Source organism: Lytechinus variegatus, chromosome 8, assembly GCF_018143015.1.
Source record: "Lytechinus variegatus isolate NC3 chromosome 8, Lvar_3.0, whole genome shotgun sequence".
Lineage (NCBI taxonomy): Eukaryota > Metazoa > Echinodermata > Echinoidea > Temnopleuroida > Toxopneustidae > Lytechinus > Lytechinus variegatus.
The window spans coordinates 27,563,461-27,588,184 of record NC_054747.1 but is presented as its reverse complement, the minus strand read 5'-3'; the positions used below and the strand labels follow the sequence as shown (position 1 = coordinate 27,588,184).

The 24,724-nt window shown below is 36.7% G+C and overlaps 3 protein-coding genes across 3 annotated transcripts; all 3 read right to left on the bottom strand.

Annotated features, from left to right (window-relative positions):
• Nucleotides 1-1,030: 1,030 nt before the first annotated feature.
• On the bottom strand, nucleotides 1,031-6,511 carry LOC121420795 (vascular cell adhesion protein 1-like). The gene is made up of 4 exons (XM_041615431.1): nucleotides 6,182-6,511; nucleotides 4,545-4,880; nucleotides 3,700-4,008; nucleotides 1,031-1,384 (listed from the first exon to the last, which is right to left on the bottom strand). Coding segments are annotated over exons 1-4 (906 nt in total). The 5' UTR covers nucleotides 6,441-6,511; the 3' UTR covers nucleotides 1,031-1,382.
• A 2,796-nt stretch (nucleotides 6,512-9,307) lies between these two features.
• On the bottom strand, nucleotides 9,308-14,257 carry LOC121420794 (Schwann cell myelin protein-like). Its single transcript, XM_041615430.1, has 6 exons — nucleotides 14,211-14,257; nucleotides 12,916-13,260; nucleotides 12,128-12,459; nucleotides 11,477-11,824; nucleotides 10,594-10,902; nucleotides 9,308-9,424 (listed from the first exon to the last, which is right to left on the bottom strand). Exons 4-6 carry the CDS (start codon nucleotides 11,808-11,810, stop codon nucleotides 9,324-9,326), a joined length of 744 nt encoding a protein of 247 aa, XP_041471364.1. The 5' UTR covers nucleotides 11,811-11,824; nucleotides 12,128-12,459; nucleotides 12,916-13,260; nucleotides 14,211-14,257; the 3' UTR covers nucleotides 9,308-9,323.
• A 4,879-nt stretch (nucleotides 14,258-19,136) lies between these two features.
• Nucleotides 19,137-20,497, bottom strand: LOC121419617. The gene is made up of 2 exons (XM_041614074.1): nucleotides 20,122-20,497; nucleotides 19,137-19,456 (listed from the first exon to the last, which is right to left on the bottom strand). The coding sequence occupies exons 1-2, from the start codon at nucleotides 20,453-20,455 to the stop codon at nucleotides 19,137-19,139; spliced, it is 654 nt and encodes a 217-aa protein (XP_041470008.1). The 5' UTR covers nucleotides 20,456-20,497.
• Nucleotides 20,498-24,724: the final 4,227 nt, after the last annotated feature.

Sequence of the window (24,724 nt, the reverse complement as noted above, 5' to 3'; positions counted from 1 at the left end):
CAATCTTCCGAGAATTGTAGAAGTTATCCTGTACCACAACAGACTGCTCCTGAAGAACAGCACTAACTTCACCCGGTACTCGCCACCTAAGAATGGCAGGAGGCCTTGTCCAATACACTCCACATATGATGTCATATGCCTCTCTGGCTATTACTGTTACGTAAGTGTTGTGGTTACAATAACTGCTTGATGAAGTATGTGTGAGATGAATCCTGTACGGTCCAGCTGGCGAAGGGGTAAATTATATATATATATATATATATATATATATATATATATATATATATATATATATATATATATAATAAAAAGGTTAAGTCTGTCTTCTTTGAATGGTTATGCTACCCCTAATACATATGTTCTCAAAGACTTAGACAAATTTGCCAAAATCTTTTAAATATACTAACGAACGTCATTTTCGAAATAAGGCTAACAGTTATCATTTGGGCAAATGGGATGTTGTCGAAAAAAGATTTGTTTGTACCTTATAAGCATTGTGATACATCAGTTATGTCGGCGAAACTCCAAACAAAAAACTGACCGATGGCATGTCATAGGAAATAACGTAATATAATCATAGCTTTGGTCTTGAGTCGCTTTCGTAGGAATATTATTATGGTTATGACATTCTCATGGAATGTTAGCGATCATATATGCAAATAGAGAACATTGCGTGATACAATTAATGAACGTTCCCCAGAGCTGGCCTCCCTTTTCGAAATTGTTGAGCCCCCACCCCCAAGAAAAAAATTCTCTGTTTGATATCAATCCCGAGTCCCCAGCTTAGAACGCCACCGCACTGGTCCAAACAGTGGTGCGGAGGTGGACCTGCACACCACTCTGCTCTCTATATTGGTAGATAAGAATGCTTAAACACACCTGGTCCATAAGGGTTTCCTTGAGGTATGTCAATATTGATAAACAAAAAGGCAGATAATAAATACACATCCATGTAAATTACAGGTAAATCCAGATTAATACTCTTACACTGTATATTGCATTGCAATAAATAGTTCAGGCATACCTGGAGACAATGGAACAACTTGCTGGCTCGTTGATCCGAGTATCCCATTCCTATTATGGCTGATAACTGTACAGTGGTACTTGTCTCTATCATCTATATCAATCACCTTTATTGTTAAATTCCCACTCGAAGAATCGGCATCCAAGCTGTACTTTAATGGGTTATGGCTGTGGGGTAGACTACATCTGGGTATACGGTACGGTATACATGAATGAGAGGCCACTTGGATGTTGCTACCCTTGGTCCAAATCATTTGCCGATATTTAATTTGAGGTGTGAAGGAACAGATCAGAGTGAAATCTTTACCGATTACTCAAAGAAAGTTGTCTGTCTGAATAGACATTTCAAATGCATGGTTTCCTGCATGGACGAGATATTAAAAAAAGGGACTAAAATCTAGGGCTGTCTAGTAAACATTCATCAAATGCAATGGTCAAAAGTTCACACGGCTTACAAATAAAAAGAATTGTAAGAGCTGGTTTTATACAAAGCGCTGCTATTGTTACCCCGACTTTAGCTCGAGCTACCATCACCTGCGCTCAGTGCATGCATGGGTTCTAGTAGGGTCCAAGGTGCATGCAAGGAATAACTCCTACTGGGTTCCCACTCACCTCACCAAGGTAGAGTACGGTGCAGTGAGGATGAATTTCTTGCTGAAGGAAAACGCATCATGGCTGGGATTTGAACCCACGACCCTCTGTTTCAGAGATGAATCGAAAGGGAATATTGAATAAGAAATTGTCAACATTAACATGCTATCATTAAAAGAATGATAATTTCAAATCTGTACCAGGAAGCGACAACTTCGAACAAGGTTCTTAAAGCCTGTGCGTGCAGAAAAATACACAATCGATATAACTGAAAATAATAATTTGTGGTCACTGTATATTGAATAAAAATTGCACTTCCGATTTCTTTTTTTTTATTCATACATTTTATCTAAACGTCCGCGTATACCTGCTTGTATAATTGCAAGGAGTAATAAATTGTTTTAAAGTAACCTTTCCTGGCTGAAATCAACAAATTGGATGCATAGCGTCTTCAACTTTAACAACAAGAATAACAACAATCAGAAAAGTGTGTATGAGATACTATAACACAGTTTCAATGTGCATTACTACATGTATGCTGGATTGGGGATATCCTTAACTCGAAAGTCTTCACAACAGCTTCAAAAAATAAAAACAAATTGATATACCCGATTCGACGAAAATAACAAGGATAAAAAAGAACACCACGTCATGTATGCAGAGGGGCACCATCATTCACGAATTCGAGTCTGGTATTAAGCTGAGCACTTACGTGTACCTTTTTTTGCCATTCACAAGCGATGAGAGAGTAAGATATACGATATACTTTATGAAGAAACATCAGTTGATAAATGGTTGGTGATTTATATTATGGAAATGGCGTTTATGCAGCATGGCTCTGATAGTTTCATAACCCTCCGACAGTCATTAATCTTCAGTGACTAATCGCGTGCCCGTACACCTACAACAAAGGGGTGCAATTTCGTATCGACCATTGCATATACGATGTTGAACAAAGGAGGGTTTGAGCACACAAAAGTAAAGAGTAATATAATGAATATAATACATGAAATATTGAAATTACAATACAAAAGTTTTGCTTGATAGCTTAGAGATTGTTAAGGTAATTGATAATAATAATAATTGGATTTATATAGCGCTTTTTCCAGAGGATACAAAGCGCTATTAATTGCATAAGACAAGTCAAGGTTCATGGTTATATAAGTGTGTTTTGAGATGTTTTTTGAAGAGGTTAAGAGAAGAGAGGTTTCGAAGAGATGGAGGAGTTTGTTCCAAAGACGGGGGGGGGGGGGGGGCAAGAGATTGAAAGGAGTTGAAACCGGCCTGTTTTCTGGACTTTGGAATTACATAGGAAGGAGAAGCATTAGAACGAAGAGAGTAAGTAGATCTTTGTTGCTGAAATAATGAAGAAATGTTAGGAGGTAGTGTGGTTGACAGAGACTTATAGGTTTGAACAAGTATTCGATTTATGTATTCTATCACAAACAGGTAGCCAATGTAGTTCATTTAGAAGAGGGTTAGCATGACACCATTTTGGTTTTTGACAGACTAATCGTGCACATTTGTTCTGAAGGCGTTGAAGTCTTACAAGATCCTGTTTACTTATACCCCCCCCCCCAGCAAGCAACCACCATAGTCCAGCCTGGAGAGAACAAGAGCCCTAACGACATAATGACACGTGTCCTTATCAAGGAAACTTCTAATGCGATTGAGATTATATATTTGACAGTTGATTGTGAAACAAGTATGTTTTATAGAGTGCTACTTGAAAATGAAGAATGAACAATATCAAGCTCACAATGAGTTCATAACACATCGTTTCACACTCCATTGTAGGTGAATAAAATATTTAATCTATTTGTGTCTCAAAAACAACAACAAAAACACGACCAAACAAATCAATTAGGCCAGTGAATATACCATTATCATGAAGCGAATCACAACCATAAGGCTGAATAAAATATCTTGTTCTACACGTTTTGTATAATAAATTGAAAATCAAATAAAAAGATCATGGAAAGAATTGAATATGCTATTAATATGTTTGGTAACTGAGACTGAATATCTCTATGCTACTTGTTCCTGACTAAATTGATTATTGTCGAAAAGTCAAAACCAACTTACATGTGACGTTGATCGTTATCCTTTTGCTCCGAGACCAACCACCCGGGGTTTCATGATGATGTACCTGACAGACAAGATATCGACCATGGTCTTTCTTATCAGGAGTAAACGTAAGCACGCTTCGTGCCATAAATCTATGGTTGTCATTTGTGTTTTCTTCTGTCAATGATTCGTTGGTCAGATCATTCATTCCTAGATTCCATTGAAATACAGGAGCTGGATATCCGTTGTTGGCGACGCACGTGACTGAAGTGGGGATCCCATCTTTTAAGTCAGTAGTATTGAGTATTTCTGGAGGGTCTGGAGGACCTGTAGAACAAAATCATCCAGTGGGCATGGCAACTATTAATGGAAGAACTTCCCCATGTTATTCAAGTTTATTGGCATCAAAAGTGAATTTAGTTTAAGTTGTAGAAGATTATAATGATAGATATTGATATCAATTTTTTTGTAACCGCCTTTCCCTAAGTTGTCTCACGGGGGAGGGGGGTAACAGCTTAAGTTAATTGCATTAACTTAAGCTGTCACCTGTGACGCTTGTAATGAAAACAAAAAAAAAACACCGCGAAACAATTGTGACCAATATCAAAGCAAACGGTTGAGTCCCGGTAGTAAACAAACGTCGTTGTGGTTGGTTTGGCGAGACAGCGACTCACAGCTAGTTGCGAATAAAGCTATGAATCCAGTGACCGGGTAATAATAATTGTGAAGCACTTTGAACAGTCATAGGTTGATAAACCGCTAAATAAAAGTTAAAATATTATTATTATTTCGAGATTGATCGCCCGTACAATAGTAAGAGATTTTGTTCTTTTATATAGCAATTTCGTTATTAATGAACTCACCATTGACGAAGAGTCTCACTTGTTCAGAAAGTGGCATTTGCCCGGCAGGTGCCAAGCATCGCAGAATCTTGTAATGATCAATTCTTCTTGGCACCTTCTGCAACGTACTCTTCGCATCACTTAATGTTTTGTCCATCTTATTAGTGATACTGAAATTTGAAATGTTATCCGATAGCCACTTATCTCCAAGTTTCCAGGAAATTACACCAGAAGGACGAAACCCTACGTATTTGCAGGTTATGCTTACAGGAACATTCTCGAAAACGGCGAGAGACTTGTTTCCCGTTTGGTTTGTTATGGCCAGAGAAGATGAAAGCTCTATTTCTCTTGGCAGGACTAGAAAATCAAAACATGGAAAACCTTTAATAGTAAATGTTTAGTAGTCATACGTCCATGACTGCATTTTTTTTATTTGGAATGTACTTACAAGTCTCATTTCATAATCTGTTAAATACATGATCAATGATGAACTATTCTTAGATCATTTCCAAATGGAGACATTTCTTTCCGTGAAGTTGAGAATGCCGAAGTTCATTCGGCTCATCTGGCACATCTGAAGATCTAACGAATTCTTATAGCCCGATTCATTTTTATGTGGTGCATCAACATTATCTGTCCATTCTCAAAATTAGGCTTAGACCAATGTCATGCCTGTGCACCCCTGGTGTGCAACCTGATTACCAAAAAATAATTTTCAAGTCGGCTGTGAAAATGTAAATACGCTGTATAGAAATGCAGTATCTATCTTATTCCCTTCGAATAAAATAAATGCTAAGAAACATTGCAAACATTGGTATTGGTATTTATTTTCCATATCGCAATGTTAAAAACAATACAAGGTAAATGTATGTACATAGTAAAATCAAAAGTGTAGTGAGATGGCTCGATAAACCCACTCAGCTTTGTTAATAAAATGAAACTGTTCTTCCCTAGGGTCCAGAGAATATGTAACGACAGTAAAAGTACTGTACATAACATGACATAACAACAGTTACTGTACATGACATAAAATATAATTATACATTATAAATTGTTTAAAAAGCTTGTTCAGTAATCGTAACAAAATGCCGAGAGCAAATGTAAGAATATGAATTAAACATATTTCTATGTTTTAGTGCTTATCTCAAATAATAAAGAATAGAATATCATCAAAGGAGGTGATGGATTGTCTTGTTTGATATAATGACAAAGTTAAGTACATTACCGGGGGGGGGGGCAGTCAAACGCGGGGCCAAATTATTTTCAAACACCCGGCCTTTTAAACGAGTTTTTCTCTGTGTGCAAAATAACCCCCTAAGCAAGTTTTTCGCGGGCTTTATACATTTTGGCCCATTAACAAGTTGTCGCCAGATTATGACCCCGGGGAGAAAGCTTGGAGAAAAAACATACACTCAACATTTGGCTAGTCTTAAAAAAACTTTGGAAAAAACTATACCCTAAGTACGTTTGACCCTGCGATCGACCATTGACCGGTTTTTCAACACTACCTTTTTATTTTTTGAAAATCGGTATTTTTGATACCCTCAACGAGTGCATGCGCGGAACCCGTCCAAAACTGAAAAATTACCCCTTTTAAACGCGTTTTTTTTTTGTCACGCGTGTGTACAGCAATATATTTGACTACCCCCGGTACATACCTTGAATGAAGAGACGGATGGACGTCTGAAGTACTTTTGTTAATTCACGATGAGACGCCTGACAGCGAATAGATTTCTCGTGGTCATCTTTAGAAGGTGTGATGATTGCTTCCCTGCGAGATACATAGCTTTGTTCTTGAACAACATTGATCTGATCCATGACCTGTATACCTTCAACATCAGTGCGCCATTCAATAACAGCCGGTGGAAGTGCCCCACTTACTGTGCAAATAATGTCACTATGTTGGCCGGCTGTCATCAAAACGTTTGAGTTGTTTAGATATTCGACTTGACTCGGACTCCCGGCGATGTTGACCTCCTGCGGCTTGACTTTCCATCAAACATTTTTGGGGAGAGGGAAACAAGATTCGCTGTTTTATATTAATTTGCAGTGACGTTTGTAGTATTCCATGCACTGAAACACTTTACTGCTTGTTATTTTATAAGCCTACATGATAAAGAATTTCTAGTGTTTTTTTTTTTGCTTCAAACGACAAGAAAGACTTAAGATAAAAAACGTACACCCTTTCCCTCAAGTATATTACTTTTATCATAAAATCACATTTTACTCTTTCCTTGCATTTAGTATACATGTATCTACTTAACGCACTCATGTATAGGCCTACACCTATGCTACAATGAGTAATTAAGTTTAGGTAAACTTACCAAGAGAAATGGCAGGGCTCAGTAACAGATAAATAATTTGAAAAATAACCTCCATGGCTATCGATATCGACAAATAGCAAGCTGAGAATATGAGAACAAAATGCGATAGAGTGCATTGTGATGTTTAAGAATCCATATTGATTTATAGCACTGGAAACGAGTCTTATAGAATCGATACAATAGTGATTCAGTTTCACAACATCAATAAGACATCAATTTAAAATGACATTTTGCGTGACTTGATGAATGAATTAGGTGGCGCTCTTTGTTGCATGGTTTATTTAGGATTGAAGTCTTTACAACCGCTTCAATAAGAACCGGAAATATACTCTGACAAACAATAAGTGGCTCTGGATGAAGTTATAACACTGCTTTAGTGTGCTATATTCAGGATTAAAGAATCTCACGAATATAAATAATTTAAGGAATATTGAAATAAAAAAGTTTATATCTGTATTTGTTTTTATTGTTGGGAGGCCTATACAAGTGTTAAATACATGAAACACCAATTGCTAAAAGTATTAAGAGTAAACTTAAAGTATTGCTAAAAATTAACCTATTATATTAAAACATATGTAATGCACCTGAGGAAACCAACCAATGTTTAGAAAGTTTTGATACCAATATACAAAATTGTACTTTCTATATATGGGTTTTAGAACCGTCCAACTTAATCTCGCATTTATAACAATGGAATTTCAGAGCATCGGAAAATTCAAGCATCACCATTAACCCGATCCTCAAGATTTCGGATAGCGGCAGCATCTGTATCTGAATCGGGTTTGAAAGATATTGTCACATGGAGACTCAAATGATTACAATTCAACACATGCCATTTGCCATATAAAACAATCCATATCTGTTTATTTACCTCGATTAATAATTATTTCAGCTTTCATCAACCAGAGAAACTATTCTCATATGCATGTGAAATGCAAAACCTCCAATTATCTATTTGAAACCACCATTTATAATCATGGCAATGGTTGATATATCAAGAATCTGGGAATCTTATTTCAACAAAAAATCCCATATGACATGGTGAACATATTAAACTCACAATTAGCATTACGTGAATCTATTGTCTTACTATCCATACATATACCTCAATGTAACAAACATGGTATTAGGCCCTGAATTAGCCTAATCTATCCTTCACCATTTGGTATACAACTCTTGTACCTGGGAACGTTTAGACATCACTTGAGTACTTAAATTTCTTAACATCCTAAGCTGTCAGTCAACTCTCAATTAGTTCTCTACACAAGCATAGTGAGTTTAAACGGACACCAGAACTGTCAATTTTTAACTTCTACAATCAAATATCTTGTTCCGTGCACCAACTCGAGTAAAAAGGCTTACTGCGATGACTGGGCTACTTGCCCTTCAACATTGAACTTGCCCCCCCCCCCCTCTCTTTTTCACTGTCTTTTATTCAACTTACAATTTTTGTAAAAGTAATTATTAGATATTACTCATTTCAATCAAAGAGAATGCATTTTCAACGTGACAGAAACATCTGAATGTTATCGGCATAGATCAATATGATACTGTAAAGAGTGATGGCGAAAATATTTTTCATTGCGATCACATACAAAAAAAAACAAGACAGGCCAGCCCGTAGAGTAACCTAGAAGGTAAATCAGAACAGCCTTTTATACAATGAACAACGGACTGTGAATGACTTGACAAATATGAAAAAAATATATATATTTCCTTGCATAAAATAGTAAATATAGCATCAGATGGAACTTAAAAAAGTCAACATTGCCCAACCTTGAAGAGTTTTGCTTGTGGCATGTCGATTTCCCGATGTTTGTCAATATATCTTACATGTACCTATTATCCTTTGCTAATGCCACAATGTTGGTTTACTCAAACGACCCAAAATTGATTAAGTGCCTTTAGAATTAAAATCCCCGTACTCACGTTCACTCACAAATGTCAAAATCTGGGTCCACCGCCTTCCAACATGTGTGACTGGCGATAAAGACAAGTTTTTGAAAAGCGGAAGTCACACTGCAAATAACAACTAATTTACCCTTTTAATTGCAGCGAAATATCTATATATTGAATATGCAAATTAAAGGATATTTAAATATTATTAGGTAGGAATTATTATCAGATGATAATGGGGATACATTTTCCTTCAATGACAAAATGAAACAAGAACCGTGTTTGGTTTTATTCACCAAGAAAGGAAACAAACTGGTCTGTTGAAAACAGGGCAGGTTAATGGCTTGAAATATTACTTATCAAGGCCTTTCGTATTGTGTAGAAATGTGTACACAACTTAATCAGTACAAGTTCTTAGGTCTATAGGCCTAGACTTCAAATTTCATCAGTTTGGGAAATAAGTTAAAATTTGTTATCACGTACTGTTTACATCAGGTGGGCCACAATAATGCTTTTGAGTGCCAGCACTGCAATAATTCTGCAATCCCATTTGGCAGTCATTCTATTCTAGGATTTAAAATCATAACCTGGTTTTAAATATTGGTTGGCAGTCAACGAAGAGAGTTGAAGATGTCGACTCGTTTTCGTCAACGATGATCCAAGACTGTTGATGTGGGATACCTGCATTTTCATGTAAAACAAGTCAAGCAAGAATAGAGAGTGATAGGTAAACAGTAAATGGCTACAATATTATTTGTCACTAGCCAATAATCTATGCCACACCACGCAGCTGGCATATAATAATAATGACAATAATAATAATGATCATAATAATAATAACAGTTATAATAATAGTAATACTGATAATATAATTTAGAATTAACATGGAATTTGATTTGTCCGTCCTGGTTCGACATGGCTGAAAATTGCTGGATTATGAATTTACGACGAATTTTGTGAATAAAAAAATTACGTTCGTTCTTTATCGATGCGTGTCAATGATGAAATGAAATTCTGAATAAAATAAAAGTTATGATTGCGGGCATTACACAAAAGTAACAAAAGATTGTGGATTTGCATTGATTTCTATTTCGCAATGGCTTACTCAGTAATTATTGATACTCACATGAAATGTTCAAATTATATATATTTTTTAGAAATAGATTCTAAATAGATCAATCAAATATATATGCGTCTTTGATCGCTCTTAAGCTGCCTGGCAACGAAAAGAGCTGAAGTTGTCGTCTGGTTTTGGTCTAGGAAGAGCCATGCTGGTGGATTTGGGGTGGCTGAAATTTCAGTTATAATGATAATAATAATAATCTCGATTACTTCTTTTACAACGCATAACTTTACGTCTGCCCAACGCACTTATGTGAAACAAAAGACATAAGGTAAAACTAAGTAAAATGAATTTAGAGAGTATTCGAAATTAGTTGGAAACTAAGTTTATTACATGACAAGCATTTTTTCCCTTATTTTTCTTAGAAAAAGAAGACTAACTTATGCAACTCATGCATATTTCTCATTGTAAGAGTGAACATTCCAAGGAATGGCGAAAGCATGTATGCCAAAAAAGGGAATAGTTTTTTTCTCAGATAAATGGGTAGGATTGTGTTGTCATTGTAAAAAGTAACTGAAGCAAAAATGGCAATTTTGTGTAAAAGAAAAGTAAACGATCTTGGGACCAATGCTACATGTAAAGAGTGTTCGTTGTCGATGCAAGTCACAGAAGAGAGAATATCTCTACAATTCTAAATAAACTGAAAAGTAGAATTGCACAATATTCCAATTATTTATTATATTTCATTTCACTATTCATTACTCAAGCAGTAGTTATTGATACTCACAGGATATGTTCAAAATCATGCTTGCATTTATTGACGATTCCAAGGGCGTATCAGGTTGAAATGCCTGACATAGAAGATGTTTCCCATGGTCAAACCTATTGAGTTCAACGATTAGAGTGCTTTCGGCATCATATCGATCAACGTTGTTGATGGATGTCCTCTGGGTTGAATTGCCTGTGACGTTCCTTGATCCGATATACCAGTGAATGAGAGGAGCAGGATACCCATTGCGAGCTGTGCAGGATATGTCGGTTTGTAAACCGTCTTGAAGGCTCTCTGGGACGGTCAGTTTAACATCATCTGGTATGGCTTGGGGTGAATGAATTAAAGCAGTGAAATAATAACATGTATTTGGTCGGTACCGGCAAGCAGATCCTCAACTATTAATTATGACAATATAAAACGTACTAAACGTTCATTTTGAACCTTTAAGCTCAAATGGAAAAGCCTACATGACCAGTGAAATACCCAGTACAAGGTGCTGACAAGCCATTGTTTTTGACAATGGTGACATTGGATGATTTCAAGTCCGGTGTTGACCTTGGTGTTGGTGCTGGTGTTAAAATTTGGATTGCTTCCCCTGGCTCCAAATCTTATTCATAGTTTGCAAAACTGATCTAGATCACATTATTAACACCCCAACAACGAGTGAGGTACTTTTCAGGACCATCATCATTTTATGTTTGGCATTATAATCGTGTAAAAATTGACCCAACACCAACACCAAAAGGTCAACACCGTACTTGAAATCACCCATTTGGGTTATTTGATAGGCAAATTATAAGCGTTTTTTTTAATATTTGTAAAGAATACTTTCGAAATGGAAGAAAATATTTAGCCATGATATCCAATTTATAGATTTTTAAGATACATCGTAACTCACCGTACACTATCAATCTGGCTACTGCTCGGTCAACAAACTTGCCAACCATATATGCGTTGCAGTGAATGTACTGTCCATGGTCCTTCTTCTCTGGCCGTATTTTGATGGAACTCTCAGTGTAAGCTAAATTATCATCTGAAACGAAACTTCTAGTCTCTGTGTTGTTCAGCATGCTAATGTTGCCATCGGGAAAATGCCATTTTAATTCAGTCGCTGGGAATGATCCAATCGCTTTACAAGTGACTGAAGTGATTGAATCTTCTTTAATGTATAGACTTCTTGACGGAGTTCCATGTTCTTGGTGGCCTTCAGCGTGAGGAACAAAGAGCAGCATACTAGATGGTAGAACTGCAGGATGAAGACAGCGGATTGCCATGCAAAACTTGTTAAAATCACGTAAAATTTAATTTAAAGCTATGATTTGTTTAGTGTTGCTAAATGAAGATGCTTTGAAAATTGGAAAATATTGCGGAAGCAAACAAAAAATGACCCATGTTAAAAGACATTGAGATGGTCACTAGGTTTTGAACAAAAAAGAAAGCTTACACTTAAAATTCTTATAGTTGTTTATTTATCAGTAAATTAAGGACAAAGCAAGAAGATGGTATGGACATCTCGTGAAATATTCTTTCCTTCAAAGATGATACATACCATGAACATTCAAATGAACCGATATTTGGAGATTGTTTTGAAGCAGTGGATGCAATGCAGTGCACTCAATATCCTTCCTCGGTCATTCTTAGAGGCTTTGATTGTTAGAACTTTTTGGGAGATATATAGGTCGTCTCGAATGGCATCAAACTGATCACCAGATAAAGCTATTACATCGTAGGGCATATGCCACTGTAGTACTGCAGGAGGCCTCGCAAAGTATGCTTCACATATGATATTAACTTGATGTCCAGCCATTATTGTAATAGTCGTGTTGTGAAAGTAAGGACGATTCGAGCTCTCGTCTATGACACGAATCCTGAAGGGTGCAGCTGGTGACAGAAAATTGAAACAAATATTTGTACATGATTTTGGTTGGGTCTTATTTTACTGGTGTGGAAATTTTCGTCTTTGCGAAGAAAATACGATTTTCAAAACTCTTTTCCAATTCAAAACATCAAATTGAAGAGGGATAGGTTTATAACCTACGGCATCTTCGTATCGCCTAGTTTATTAATTAGAATTTTTATTTCGTCGAGAACAGAAGTCGATTTCGCCAACTCATATAGAAATAGCCTTGAGTAATAACCTTATTCATGTACCATAAAAGCGCTTTACTAATACTATATTGCAATGGCTAAACACCATGTAAATGGTTCCTCCATTTCATTCACCTTTATTAACAATGGTATGTGAAATGCTTCGATTTGCTTTTAAACTTCATCCTACAGTAACCAAATAAACGATCATAGCTCTAATATATATATATGTTTTTGTAGAATACTTACTCGGTTGTAGTGGCGTTACCTGCATGCTATTGAATCCTGGTTTCCAAGCCCCGTTTGTGCTGCTTAATGAGCAAGTATAAATGTCGTTATCATTTTCGTCAAGGTTATATACTGTTAAATTTCCACTTGACGTATCAGCGGCCAAGCTGAATTTCTCTGGGTCAAGATAAGTTGCGAATGGATATGGTGAACATGATTGACTTGCCACCTGGATATTGCTAATCTTCGTCCAAACAATCCGCCGATATCTGGTTTCAGGTGTGAAGGTACAGACCAGAGTGAAATCTTCACCGATGACCGGAAGATAGTTGTCTGTCTGGACAGACACTTCAAATGCATGGTGTCCTGTATGGGTGAAAGAAAGAGGATTCTTCGGAGAAAAATCCATGGTACACATCATGTACATGAAGTGATGTCATGATGTTATGATCAATACGACTGACATGGGCAAATGTAAATATAGACTGATTGGGCAGGAGGGAATAATAGGCCATTCGTGGGCACCCACCTATTTATCTCTACATGTTGCGGCGTGGGATGGAAAATTAGTTGTGTGGATTATGCCATTAAGATAATGAATTGCTTTAATAACCCTATAAATTTTCGATAATAGCGAAATTAGTGTAAAATATGTTTCAACTGCACTTCCGAGGTTTGATTTGCTAAGTCCCTCTTCAGTAAATTTTATTTTCAAAACAAGGATAAAAGATTTGTTTTCCTTTTTACGTAAATTTGCTTGGTTTTCTTTTAATAGTCATGTGCTCTCTTTGTTTGAAAATTATTCCAAATTTGACATATTTCTTAAGTGCTCAGTCAAGAGTGCAAAACTAATTGTATAAGAGAGACCTCCACTTCTTCATCCTCAAATGATGTTCCTTCCACCTTCGTCGATGATCAGTAAACTTGCCACAAATTCGATGACGTATCATGACAACAAGGTCGGGGGTTCGAATCCCAACACAGTATCGTGTCATTGGCAAGGCGTGTATATACATTAGCCACTCGGCCCCCATGTGTATACACATGGGGGCCGGGTGGCTAATGTATATGGGTATCGGGTAAGAAGGAAATCCTCAAATGCTCGATGCCCCCGATCCTGGTGTTCGTGCTAAAGTCGAAGTAATATTATGCAACGCTTAGAGACATTTGTATTAATTGCTATGTAAATATTGCATATTATTATTATAATTGATTCTAGGTCTTATCGCATGCTACAATAATAATATATACGTAATACACACGTGTATAGACCTACACAAATGCAACAATGGATAATTGAATTTGGGTAAACTTACCAAAAGAAATTGCAAAGTTCAGCAGCAGGTAGATCATTGGAACAATGAACTCCATGACTTTAGGTAACGAGAAAACTCAAGCTGAGTATGTGAGAACAAGATTCGATAAAGTACATTAAGCTGTGTAAGATTTCATATTGATAGCACTGGAAACGAGTATGATAGAATCGACACAATAATGATTCAGTTTCACAAAATCAATAAGACATCAATTTAAAATGACAGTTTGCGTTACTTGATGAATGAATAAGGTGGCGCTCTTTCTGGCATGGTTTATTTAGAATTAAAGTCTTTACAACCGCTTCAATGAGAACCGGAAATATACTCTGACAAATAATAGGTGGCTTTGGAGGAAGTTATAACACTGCTTTAGTGTGTTATATTCAGCAATAAAGAATCTCACAAATGCAAATAATTTAAGGAATATTGAAATAAAGAAATGCAGATATTTATTTGTTTTTATTATGCCGAGTCTTATACAAGCGTTTAATAAATGAAACACCAATAATTATTGTTAACCAATCATATTAAAAGATATGTAATGCACTTGATCTTTAGAAAGTTTTGATATCAATAAAATAATTTGTACTTTTTACATATGGGTTTTAGAACCGTCCAACATAAACTCGCATTTATAACAATTGAATTTCAGAGAACCGGAAAATTGAAGCATCACCATTTACCCGATCCTCAAGATTTCGGATAGCGGCAGCATCTGTATCTGAATCGGGTTTGAAAGACAATGTCACATTGAGACTCAAATTGATAACAATTCAACACATGCCAATTGCCATATAGAACATTACACTTTTTTTTTACCTTGATAAATAATCCTTTCAGCTGTCATAAACCTGAGAAACTATTATCGTATGTATGTGAAATGCAAAACCTCGTTCTCGTTATCAATATTTGAAACCACCATTTACAATCATGACAATGGTTGATATATTACACAATCTGGGATTCTAATTTCTCCAAAAAAAAATCACATATGACATGGTGAACTTATAACATATCTATCCTGATTTACCACAATTTCAGCCATGTCTTTTAAGCATTTGAAAAATAAGTTAATTATTAAAACTGAATTACAAAAGTTTCATTTGCTTACCGATGGCTTGAGTTTCTCAGACTTGAAAAATTGTGAAGTTAACAATGAAGTAAATGGCTAAATCTTCTACCTTTGGATCAGAAAAATAAGTAATTCTTGCATAGTTTTAGCAAGCTCAAGAAAACAAAAACAAATTATCTTCACCTGCATTTTCAGAGCAGCCACAACCAACGCTCCTTTCCTCATGGTGTTCAAGTTGAGGTGTAGCCACTCTGTACAATAGCAATCCACATACCATGTATAAAACCCGATTAGGTGCATTGCTATGCGTTCCTATTCACAATGCTAGGCCAAGGTAGTTATGTCTACACAGCTGAATAACTCCTCATCATCAATGGCACACTCAATAGATACCCCCTCTCTCTTTCTCACTGTCCTTGATTCAACTTACATTTTGAAAAGTAATTATTATATTTTACTCATATAAATCAAAGAAAATGCATTTTCAATGTGACAGAAATAAACATCTGAATGTTATCGGCATAGATCAATATGATACTGTACAAAGTGATGGCGAAAATATTTTTCATTCTGATCACGTACAAAGAATACAAGACAGGCCCACCCATAGAGTCTTGAGTAACCTAGAAGTAAGCGGACTGAAATCAGAACAGCCTTTTATACATTAAATGCATTAAAAACGGCTTGTGAATGACTTGAAAAATATGACAAAATATACTTGCTTGCATAACAAGTAAATATAGCATCAAATGGAACTTCAAAAAATTGTCGCACGCACCACGAACCGTCCTCGTGGAATAGATACAGTGCGCTATCGCGCCTCGCGATTTCACCACGAACCGTCCTCTCTGTTACGATGCCCACTGTGGCGTAAATAATTCACTTCAAGAAAATATAAAGATACGGGATGAAACTTTGGAACCTAAACAATCGAACGAAGACACCGGCAAATAATTTGCTTTTCTTGTAGGTGCACTTATTGCTGGTTTTAAAAAAGCTTTTCTTTAAATGCGTTTTCTGCGAAACTAACTTTCGTATCGAAGTGCGCAGAGAGGACGGTTCGTGGTGCGTGCGACGAAATGTCAAAATTGTCCAAGCGTGAAGACCGTTGCTTGTGGAATGTCGAGGTCCCGATGCTTGTCAATATTTCTTACCTATAGGCCTTTGAGAATGCCACAATTTTAGTTTACTCAAACGACCCAAACTTGATTAAGTGCCTTTATAATTTAAATCCCCGTACTAACATTCAGTCACAAATGTCAAAATTTGGGTCCCTCGCCTTCAAACATGTGTGATGGTAACATGGTTGAAGGCGATAAAGACAAGTTTATGAACAACGGAAGTCACACTGCAAATAACAACTCATTTACCCTTTAAATCGCAACGAAATATTTGTCTTTTGAGTATGTAAATTAAATGATGTTTAAATATTTTTAGGTAGGAATTATTACCTGAAGATAATGAGGATACATTTTCTTTCAATGACAGAATAAAACAAGAACTGTGTTTGGTGTTATTCACTAAGAAAGGAAACGAACTGGCCTGTTCAAAACAGGGCAGGTTAATGGCTTAAAATATTACTTATCGAGGCCGTTCGTATTGTTTAGAAATGTGAACACATTTTAATCAATACAAGGCATTGGCCCGTATTCTGAAGTCGGGTTTAACTTAGACCACGGTCTAACTCTGTACTAAAATTATGGGAAGCCAAGAAATAAAAAATTAAGTTTATATTGTATATTTCTTATGTGTAATATTTTGTTTCCTTTTGCTTTCATAATGAATAAAATACTTCAGTTATCATTCCTAGACAATTCTGAACAATTTGGGTGTCATATGAGTTAATAAACTGAATGTTTACTGTAATGGATTTATGCTCCAGTTGGCTCTCCATACTTAAACCACAACTTTAAACCAGGGTTTAATTTAAACCTGACTTCAGAATATGGACCATTGAGTTTATAGGCCTGACTTTAAATGTCATCAATTTGGGAAATAAGTTAAAATGTGTTATCACGTACTGTTTATATCCCAAGGGAACACAATAATGCTTTTGAGTGCCAGCACTGCAATAATTCTGCAATCCTATTTGGCAGTGGTATTGTTATATGATCACAAATCATAACCTGGTTTTAGATACTAGTTGGCAGTCAACGAAGAGAGTTGAAGATGTCGTCTCGTTTTTCTCAACGATGATCCAAGACTGCGGATGTGGGATAACTGCATTTTCATGTAAAACAAGTCAAGCAAGAAAGGAGAGGGAGAGGTAAACAGTGAATGGTTACAATGATATTTATGACTAACCAACAATCTATGCCACACTATGCTGAAACAGCTAGAGACATATAATAATAATAATAATGACAATACTAATAACAGTAGTAATAATATAATATAGAATCAACATAGAATTTAATTTGTCCGTGCATGGTTTAAACCATTTCGTCCTGGCTGAAATTTGACGTGTTTATGTCGATCCTGAACAGTACAACGAATGCGAAGTCTCCAGTGTTATTCCTCAGGGTAATGTGGTCGGTTCATCTTTTTTCTTGGTATAATGATGATCCCGGTACTGTGTAGTCAATGATATGCTTCTTGCAGATGGTTAGATAATGTTATCCAGCGGCGAACCTACGATTTTCCACAAGGGGAGGGGGGGGGGGGGAAACCGTCCGCCAAAAAAATTGACAAGCAAAAAGAAAGAAAGAAAACAAAGAGGTATTCAAGCTCGTCAGGAAGGGGGGGCAATAAAGGTCTTCAAGCTTGTCAGGGGGGGGGGCAAAAAGGTATTTCAAGCTCGTCAGGGGGAGGGGGGCAGGGAAACTTCCTTTGCATGTGCTGTGGCTCGTCGGGGGGGGGCAGACTGCCCCCTGCCACCCCCCGTAGGTACGCTAGTGATGTTGGTTCAAAATGGCCTCAATAGCTTCAAACGAGTTGTTATACAAGGATGAGTGGAAACTACGTTTCCGAAAGGTCTTGTGCACTTGCATACTGCATGGGCAGAAAAGGTTTATCTGTACCTCGTAGTTAACATTGAACTTGACACGAAATAGGGAGTATTTGTTCACGCAAGACTAACCTCAATGCCAATATACTCACAAGCTGTTTCTAAATAGAATGGATTGATGGGATTTATAAAGAGACGTTTTTTTTAAAGATGTAAGCAGATCAAAACCACAACAAAACGGTTAATAAGTTTTCGAAGATTATTAATCAAGTCTATCCACTGATTGGTGAGCTTGTTCTATTAGGCAAGAGGCCATTTAACGAAACCTGAAGAAAGGTACGCTTCAGACAATGTCTGAATTGCATCCTCAACTACGTAAATCTAATCGTTTGAAGCAATATTAATAAAAGCATATTCCATTTCGTCGGTGAGCGGGGGAGAAAAAATCATTGATAACTAAAATTAGCATATGTAATTGAATGCAAATGAATTTGATATTTATGAAAATAAGTTCGAAGTCGAAAGTGTAAAGAACAATATTGTAGCAGGAAAACGAATGTTGTCCACGATGCCTGTCATAAAACCTAATACGAGCGCTTTTGCTTATTATTCTTACACTTTTTCTATCACATGGAACAACAAATGAGTGTTGAAAATTACCTTCAGATGACTGGAATAAACATGGTAGCAAAGATAGACAAAAAATAGTAACTGTGTGTTTACGACAAACTTATTGAAGAAAACCATTAGGCTCGTTTTTTTATCGATGCGTGACTGTCAAGAATGGAAAGAAACACCAGTATAATTCTAAGTAAAATAAAAGGTACGATTGTGGGCATTAAAAAACGAAATAAACAATTACAAATTTGCATCGATATTTATTTCGCAATGGCATACTAAGTAATTATTAATACTCACATGTCATGTTCAAGATCATGCTCAAATTCATCGAAAGATTTAAGGCTGATGCTGCTTGAAGTGCCTGGCAAAGAAGACGTTTTCCATGGTCAAACTTATGTGGCGTGAAGGTCAGAGTGCTTTCAGCATCATATCGATCAGCGCTATTCACTGATATCCTCATAGATGAATGACCGGTGACATTCCTTGACCCAATGTACCAATGGATGACTGGAGCTGGGTATCCATTAACAGCTTTGCAGGTTACATTTGTTTCCATACCGTTGTATACAGCTGGTTCGATAGTTATTCTGACATCATCTGGCAAAGCTTGTTCGATATAATAGAAAAATAATAATAATTGTATTTGTTACACCTGCATAAACGTGGACCTGGCCACCGAGGTTTTTTTTTATCGTTACTGGGGGTGCTGTGACAATGCTCAGCATCGCCAGTAACAATAGAATAATCCTCCGTGGACAGGGCCCTGGGTATAAAAATAGCAGGACAAAAGCACGGAGATTCCATTTGGGGCATCTGCCATAATTCCAGCTCTGACCAACCCTAGTTTCCCAAAAGGTGATTCTGTTGATACGATTCACTATTTCAATTAGAATCAATTCTACAAAAGCAAACCCCGTAACCAAAGATTCTCACATGATATGTTCAAGATAATGCTTTCATTAATAGAGCGTTTCAATGGCAATGAAAGTTGAAATGCCTGACACAGGAGCCGTTTCCATGATCCAGGATCGTTTTAATAGCTTGAATCACTGGGGAAAGGAGTGTGTACGTGTGGGGCAGGAGCTTCACGCACGTTGGTACGGATAATGGTGATTTGTAGCGGTGAGTGTGCTTCAACTCATACATATTATATTAATGCTGGTCACAGTGATAAAGATTTGATAATAAACGACATTCTTCCCCAATTCCATTAAACAACAGAAGCAACCAATTCTTGATATATTGACAGAGAGAAGAAAAAAAGAACTCACCATAAACTATTAATTCAACTGTTTTAGTACCAACAAGTTCTTTGTCCATCGATGCATTGCATTGGATTGACATTCCGTGGGTCTTCGTGTCTGGGTGTATCATGATGGTACTTTCAGTGTCAAACAGAGAGTTATCAAAAGAACTGGAATTGTTTACATGGTTGCTGTTATTCAAAATATTTTCCCTACCTCCAAAGACAGTCCATGATATTTCAGTCGCTGGTAAAGATGCTATGGTCTTACAAGTGATAGACGTCGGTGAATCTTCTTGGACGTATATGACCGTTGGCTGCGATGCATATTTTTGTTCATCTTTGGTTTGGAAAAGTAGCATGCGAGATGGAAGAACTTCAACAACAAATGAATTAGAGAGGCGGGTACCGATTAAAAATTGTTTTGATAGAGTTTAAAATGACTTCACACATTCCAGAAGATCTGCTCACAAATATTTAAAGATCCAAGTGGATATAATGATCCATATATTTTGTGGTCATCTTGCAGACGACTAGTCAAAAAATTATCTCAAAAGTGAGCTACAGTGATAATAGATCATCACTTTTTAGTTTAGTTTTAATAAGTGACCCTCACCTCTGGTGGCTTCCTATAAGTCGCTATGTATGTAGCGTGAGCCATCTTGGCTTATGCCTGTTGGCTGTATTAAATGGTGACTCTGATTAATAGATAAGATAAACCTGGCTGTCGTATACTGCTTTATAGTGCTTTATTTTTTTTTGCAGAAGTATTAATTACACTCGTATTCCGACCGGAATACATTAATCTAGACCTTAGAAACAGGTAGGGAGGAGAGAGAGAGGCAATAAGAGATACTCAAAGATAATGACAGAGGAGATAATAAATGTAATTTTCACTTTGACCGTACAATTACAGGTTGGTTCAAATAGCTATGCAAATTTTATGCAATATAAGTATATGTCTTCCTTACGACCAGATTTTAGGAGTATTTGTGTTTACAAATGATGTGATAAAAAACAACAAGCAGTCACACAAACAATAGTGATGTAACAAATACATTTCTATTCTACAAAATGATACATTATTTCATCTTCCAATACCTACCGTGAACAGTTAGATGAACCGAGCATTGAAGGTTATCTCTAATTTGTGGATGTGATGCAAAACAGTGGAGGATCTTTCCGTCATCGTTCTGGGAAGGCGTAAGAGTAACAATCTTCCGAGAATTGTAGAAGTTATCCTGTACCACAACAGACTGCTCCTGAAGAACATCAGTAACATCACCCGGTACTCGTCACCTAAGAATGGCAGGAGGCCTTGTCCAATACACTCCACATATGATGTCATATGCCTCTCAGGCTATTACTGTTACGTAAGTGTTGTGGTTACAATAACTGCTTGATGAAATATGTGTGAGATGAATCCTGTACGGTCCAGCTGGCGAAGGGGTAAATTATATAAATATATATAACAAAAAGGTTAAGTCTGTCTTCTTTGAATGGATATGCTACCCCTAATACATATGTTCTCAAAGACTTAGACAAATTTGCCAAAATCTTTTAAATATCTTAACGAACGTCATTTTCGAAATAAGGCTAACAGTCACCATTTGGGCAAATGTTATGTTGTCGAAAAAACATTTGTTTGTACCTTTTAAGCACTGTGATAGATCAGTTATGTCGGCGAAACTCCAAACTCAACACCGACCAATGGCATGTCATAGGAAATAACGTAATTTAAATATAGCGTTGGTCTTAAGTCGCTTTCATAGGAATATTATTATGGTTTCGACATTCCCATGGAATGTTAGCGATCCTATATGCAAATAAAGAACATTGCGTGATGCAGCATTAATGAACGTTCCCCAGAGCTAGCCTTCCTTTTCGAAATTGTTGAGCCCCTCCCCCCAAGAAAAAATGTATCTGCTTGGAATCAAACCCAGGTCCCCAGCTTAGAACGCCACCGCACTGGTCCAAAAAGTGGTGTACAGGTGGACCTGCACACCACTCTGCTCTCTATATTGGTAGATAAGAATGCTTAAACACACCTGGTCCATACTAGTTTCCTTGAGGTATGTCAATATTGATAAACCAAAAGGAAGATAATAAATATACAATCCATTAATGTGTCCATGGAAATTACATGTAAATTTTTAGATTTAGATTTATTTATTTCCGTTTAACATTTTTTTCAAAATACAATCAAAGTAACAATACATATTCAATATAATAGATAATACAGACAAATCAATGAAATTTCGTAACAAATGTTGAATATAAATTAAGTAAAAAAAAATACAATTTGTTGCAGTTATTTTATCAATGAAAATAAACAAGAAATGAACGGAGGGACTTGCCAAGAAAAGCAAAAGCTTGTAGAGAAGGCAAGCCCCTAACTTAGTTTCAATGTAGTATGATTCTGATTAATACTCTTATATTGCATTGCAATGGATAGTTCAGACATACTTGGAGACAATGGTACAACTTGCTTGCTCGTTGATCCGAGTATCTCATTCCTATTGTGACTGATAACTGTACAGTGGTACTTGTCTCTATCATCTATATCAAGCACCTTTATTGTTAAATTCCCACTCGAAGAATCGGCATCCAAGCTGTACTTCAATGGGTTATGGCTGTGGGGTGGACTACATCTGGGTATACGGTACGGCATACATAAATGATAGGCCACTTGGATGTTGCTGCCCTTGGTCCAAATCACTCGCCGATATTTAATTTAAGTGTGGAGGAACAGATCAGAGTGAAATCTTTACCGATTACTGGAAGAAACTTGCCTGTCTGGATAGACACTTCAAATGCATGGTTTCCTGCGTGAACGAGATATTAAAAAAAATCGAGGGACTAAAATCAAGGGCTGTCTAGTAGACATTCATCAAATGCAACGGTCAAAAGTTCACACGGCTTACAAATAAAAAGAATTGCAAGAGCTGGATTTATAAAGCGTTTTATACAAAGCGCTGCTATTGTTACCCCGACTTTAGCTCGAGCTACCACCACCGGCGCTCAGTGCATGCATGGGTTCTAGTAGGATCCAAGGTGCATGCAAGGAATTACTCCTAATGGGTTCCCATTCACCTCACCAAGGTAGAGTACGGTACAGTGAGGATAAATTTCTTGCTGAAGGAAAACGCATCATGGCTACGATTCGAACCCACGACCCTCTGTTTCAGAGATGAATCAAGAGGGAATATTGAATAAGAAATTGTCATCATTAACATGCTATCATTAAAGGAATGAAAATTTCAAATCTGTACCAGGAAACGACAACATTGAACGAGGTTCTTAAAGTCTTTACGTGCTGAAAAATACCCAATCGATATAACTGAAAATATTCATTTGTGGTCACTGTATATTGAATAAAAATTACATTTCCGATTTCCTTTTTTATTCATACAATTCATATAAACGTCCGCGCATACATGCTTGTATAATTGCAAGGAGTAAGAATTTTTTCAAAGTAACCTTTCCTGGCTGAGATCAACAAATTGGATGCATAGCGTCTTCAACTTTAACAACAAGAATAACAACAATCAGAAAAGTGTGTATATGAGATACTACAACACAGTTTCAATATACAGTACTACACGTATGCTGAATGGGGGAGATCTTTAACCCGAAAGTCGTCACAATAGCTTCCAAAAATAAAAACAAATTGATATACCCGATTCGACGAAAATAACAAGGATCCAAATGAACACCACGTCATGTAAACAGCGGGGCACCATCATTCACGAATTCGAATCTGGTATTAAGCTGAGTCTTTACGTGTACCTTTTATGTCATTCACAAGCGATGAGAGAATAAAATATACGATATACTTTATGAAGAAACAACAGTCAATAAATGGTTGGTGATTAATATTATGGAAATGGTTCTTATGCAGCATGGCTTTCACAGTTTCATAACCCTCCGATAGTCATTAATCTTCAGTGACTAAGTGCGTGCCCGTACACCTACAACAAAAGTGGCGCAATTTCTTGTCGACCATTGCATATACGACGTTGAACCAAAAAATAAGGTATGAGCACACAAAAGAAAAGAGCAATGTAATAAATATAATACATGAAATATTGAAATTACAATACAAATTTTGCTTGATAGCTTAGAGATTGGTAAGATAATTGATGAGTTTCATAACAATCTATAGATCTGTGAATGCAGATAATGCAGGTAAAATGCTTCGTTCAGGAAACTGTTTTAAGGGATGTCATTTTTAGAAAGTTTTGTTGTGTTTTTTCTGTTTTAAAAAGTATGTGTTTCTCGTGCTATAGCATGTTGTTATCATTAATAATGATATCAATATTAAGAGTAACAATAACATAGTTACCTAGGGAAGCCACTTCAGTTCTGAACACTGTTCTCCCATCGAGTCCTGCTATTATTATTCCCCCTCCCCGCTTTGGCTGGGCTGCCTAGGCTCTCAAGCATTTAAGGAAAATCTTCCTACCGGATACCCATTCCCCTCACCTGGGTTGAGTGCAGCACAATATGGATGAATTTCTTGCTGAAGGAAATTACGACATGGCTGGGATTCGATTCCACGACCCTCTGTTTTAAAGTCAGAAGACTAATCCACTGGACCACAAGGCTCCATCATTGAATGATTGCTTTGA

Excerpts from the sequence above, each read along its gene's own strand:
- LOC121420794 (XM_041615430.1), bottom strand. The coding sequence starts at position 11,810 with ATGCTGCTCTTTGTTCCTCACGCTGAAGGCCACCAAGAACATGGAACT. Across the intron at positions 10,903-11,476 it reads AGCCAGATTGATAGTGTACG|CCATACCAGATGATGTTAAA; the intron begins GTGAGTTACGAT and ends ATTCACCCCAAG. Across the intron at positions 9,425-10,593 it reads CATGATTTTGAACATATCCT|GTATCCCACATCAACAGTCT; the intron begins GTGAGTATCAAT and ends ATGAAAATGCAG.
- LOC121419617 (XM_041614074.1), bottom strand. The coding sequence starts at position 20,455 with ATGCTACTTTTCCAAACCAAAGATGAACAAAAATATGCATCGCAGCCA. Across the intron at positions 19,457-20,121 it reads AGTTGAATTAATAGTTTATG|CTTTGCCAGATGATGTCAGA; the intron begins GTGAGTTCTTTT and ends ATATCGAACAAG.
- LOC121420795 (XM_041615431.1), bottom strand. The coding sequence starts at position 6,440 with ATGACAGCCGGCCAACATAGTGACATTATTTGCACAGTAAGTGGGGCA. Across the intron at positions 4,881-6,181 it reads CATCCGTCTCTTCATTCAAG|TCCTGCCAAGAGAAATAGAG; the intron begins GTATGTACCGGG and ends TTGATTTTCTAG. Across the intron at positions 4,009-4,544 it reads AGTGAGACTCTTCGTCAATG|GTCCTCCAGACCCTCCAGAA; the intron begins GTGAGTTCATTA and ends TTTGTTCTACAG.